The sequence below is a fragment of the Diaporthe citri genome (genome assembly GCF_014595645.1).
Source record: "Diaporthe citri strain NFHF-8-4 chromosome Unknown scaffold_10, whole genome shotgun sequence".
Classification (NCBI taxonomy): domain Eukaryota; kingdom Fungi; phylum Ascomycota; class Sordariomycetes; order Diaporthales; family Diaporthaceae; genus Diaporthe; species Diaporthe citri.
In genome coordinates this window covers 1,051,196-1,054,538 of record NW_025064855.1, presented here as the reverse complement: position 1 = coordinate 1,054,538, position 3,343 = coordinate 1,051,196, and the positions used below count along the sequence as shown (strand labels likewise).

The window sequence follows — 3,343 nt, the reverse complement described above, 5'->3', positions numbered from 1 at the left end:
TTTTGTGTCACCGCCCCCCTCCTTTTCCTGCGGCTAAGAAACTCTGCTGCTGTACGGGACGTCAGCACCAACGGGGTCGGTTAGTAGCCTCGCCTCATTCCTTGAGCATCCTTTTTTTTTTTCTCTGGGTCATCGTGGCCCCCATTCGTGGCCACTCCGCACGACGCAAGCCTGTGGAGCACACCCTGTCTTCGATTCACTGTGAGCCTTGATTTTTTTTCTTGTCTTCTAATTCTCACCTTCCCCCCCCCCCCTCGTGCCCGATGTGTGCTGTGCGCATGGGTACCTGGAAACCTTGTCCCCACTACTATTTAAACCCCGGGGGTGGTGTCTGGCTATTTCCAAGACCTGGACGGTTTCCCAATTAGGAAGTGGCGATGCATGCACGGCGAGGCCGAGCAGTGAGCATGTTTGTTTGAAGCGATGATATCCCAGAGGAGACTTTTCTCGTGCTTCGTCATGATTGTGTCTTGGTGCAGTCTTTTGTGGCCGCCGAACGGCGAATGGTGGCTGTGAAAAGTGTCCGAGATGTGGGCGGAGGATGTGTCATGGGCTGGAAAGTCGCCGGCAGATGGCCTATATAGATTTTGGTCAAAACCTTCAAGAGAATGAAGTGGAAGTTAATCAAACTCATCTCAGAATACTATTCTATCCATTTGAAGCGGCACCGCCAACTGATCAAATCGTCACGCTAGCCTTTCGGACTTAGACGAGGCTGAAAGATTCGCCGACATGGACGGCAAGACGAAGCTCAACCAAGAGCACTTCGAGTAAGCATCCATGAGACCTCTTCATTCTTCATCACCCTTCTTTATGACAATTTTGCTTGGGTGAAGTCACCAATATCTCAGTGCTGGCATTTAATGTGCCAAAAAAATAACCGGCGGTTCATGGTGACCGAGTTCAACTACTGAAACAAAAGCTGACCGAAGGAAATTTATAGCAACGAAGCAGCAGACTATGATGCAAAGCATGAGAAAACAACGGCTGAAATAGCCCGACGGCTCGAAGCGCGGAGGGGCCTGATCGGCGTTCAATGGCTCGAGGAGGACGACAGTGCCGATGAAGAAGAGGGCGTCAGCACTGCCGACGCGGTTCCCGCGCGGGCCGTGAGAGTCCTCGATTACGCCTGTGGCACCGGTTCGATGTCTAGAGTCAGTAATGGTCCTGTCCTTGCGCTGCAACGATCCGAAATGAAGTAAATGGAGGAGGTTTCAACTTTTCATGTGGTCGCATGATTGTTTCTCTTTGTTTTCCCCCTTCTCCCAGATCGTAAACTAACCAGTGTCGGTGTAACAGGCGTTTGCGCCATACACAACGCAATGTGTGGGCATTGACCTTTCTGAGAAGATGGTGGACGTGTATAATGCTCGTGCTCGGAACCAGGTAGGCATTTGTCACTTCCCAACCCCATCTGATCATTATCCCCGGTGAAGAGAGAAGTCCCCGTAAATAACCAGGGCTCCTTCCTTCCACTAACAGCTATCGGCAGGGGCTGTCGGAGGATGAGATGGTCGCGTTCTACGGCAACCTCTGCGTGCCAGAGGACCAAGACCCGGAGGCCTTCCGCGACGGCAAGTTCTTCGGGTTCGACCTCGCCGTCGTCGGGCTCGGCTTCCACCACTTCGACGACCCGGACCTGGCGGCGAAGCGGCTCGCGGCCCGGCTGAAGCCAGGCGGGGTCCTCATGATCATCGACTTCCTGCCGCACGCGCCGCACGGTTCTGGGGCGTCGGGTGGTCATGATCATCACCACCACGACCACTCTCACGATGCGCATGCTCATAGCCATGGGAAAGAGGGCGCCGATATCGAGATGGCTGCGGATGAGAAGGCCTTGAGGACCGTGACGCACCACGGGTTCTCGGAGGAGCGCATCAGGGAGATCTTTGTTGGTGCTGGGGCGGGAAAGGACTTCGCGCTTGATGATATGGGGCAGGTGAAGTTCGGGGAGAAGCATGGGAAGAGGACTTTGTTTATGGCGAGGGGTACTAAGGAGCGAGAGTGCTAGGGGTTAAAGTAACCTCTGAAATAGACATCTAACACATTGGAGACAAGAAGTAAACGTGATATTACTATTAGAGGTGGATAGTATAATGAAAAGGCTGTGGCAGGCTCCATCGACAAAATGAAGCATCAGTCGGGGGCCACATGTTCCCTACCACGCGAGATCAACTCACAGGCTCGTCGACCTTGCTGCAATTGATGATCGTCCAACACGGACGAGACATTGTTGCTTCTGAGGGTCTAGACAAGATCGAAGGTGATAATCAGGACATCCATCAAGTGGTGGTCATGATATCATTTGGATTCCCATGCTGGCATGATCGTCTTGCGTGGTAGGTGCGATTATCAAGGAAGATGTTACCTAGATGTCCCTCCTGAAGCGCCAGCACAAGAGACACAAGTTTTGGGCGCGGCGCGTACGCAAAGGAATCGCGAGGGCGAAGCCTTCGACAGATGAAATGACCATGACGAAAAGGTCTCAGTCGATGAATGTCAGTGGTTGTTAGCAGCATTGGCGGCAAGATGCTCGGCGGAGCGTCCCAAGATGTCGACAGTGAATGATGATGGAACGAAAGGGAAGAGGGTCTCGCTAAGGAATTTACAGCGCCTGCGCGAGTCCAGCACAGGCGGTTGGTCCCCGAGACAATCTCCCCAAGACTGCCTCCCGCGTGTCTCTCCTCCCACTGGAGCGGCCCGTAACGCCGTCCAACCACCCAGCCGACTCTGGTGGGTGACGGACGTGCCGCCGCCCCCAAGGCACAGCACTGGCGGAAGGGGGATTCCGTGCGTTACGAGCCAATGTATGTCTCAGATGCTGCGTGGCCTGGGCCCGAGAAGGAGCATCAAGCTCACCTGACAGCCTCCTGTTTGGCGTTGTTCTTTCTTTGCTTTTTTCCTTTTTCCACTTCTCGTTCTTTCTTTCTTTTCATTGCCTGCTTGATAATCCGCAAGTGCTGCTCCTGATCAAACTATAATCCACCACACAGGGTCCGAATGATCCAATCTCCCCAGCAAGGAAATAGAGAGCCTCGAGCAACAGCAAGACCAGCCCTACCAGCACGCCGTTTGGGAGCCACAAGGCCCAGCTACCTAGCCTGAGGCGGGAGGGGGGAGGGGGGCCAGTGTGGTTAGTCGATCACCCGTGCCCGCGGGCGCCCAGAGCGTTGCGTTGCGAGGGAGAGACCCGAGCCGTCCGTCCCACGTCTGATGCCCACGGGAGAGCGGGCGACGTTTTGGGCGGTGCCCAGCCTGCCAGGGAGCGAGCCAGCGAGCCGGCCCAGGAGATCCCACACTCGCGCTCCCTCACACAGTCTGCCCCGCGCACCGTGGGCACAGG

The 3,343-nt window shown here is 55.1% G+C and overlaps 1 protein-coding gene across 1 annotated transcript; it reads left to right on the top strand.

Moving 5' to 3' along the window:
- Nucleotides 1-732: 732 nt before the first annotated feature.
- On the top strand, nucleotides 733-2,011 carry INS49_003507 (uncharacterized protein; the record flags this gene model as incomplete). The annotated part of the gene is made up of 4 exons (XM_043164301.1): nucleotides 733-770; nucleotides 944-1,154; nucleotides 1,300-1,386; nucleotides 1,493-2,011. 4 exons carry the CDS (start codon nucleotides 733-735, stop codon nucleotides 2,009-2,011), a joined length of 855 nt encoding a protein of 284 aa, XP_043019066.1.
- Nucleotides 2,012-3,343: the final 1,332 nt, after the last annotated feature.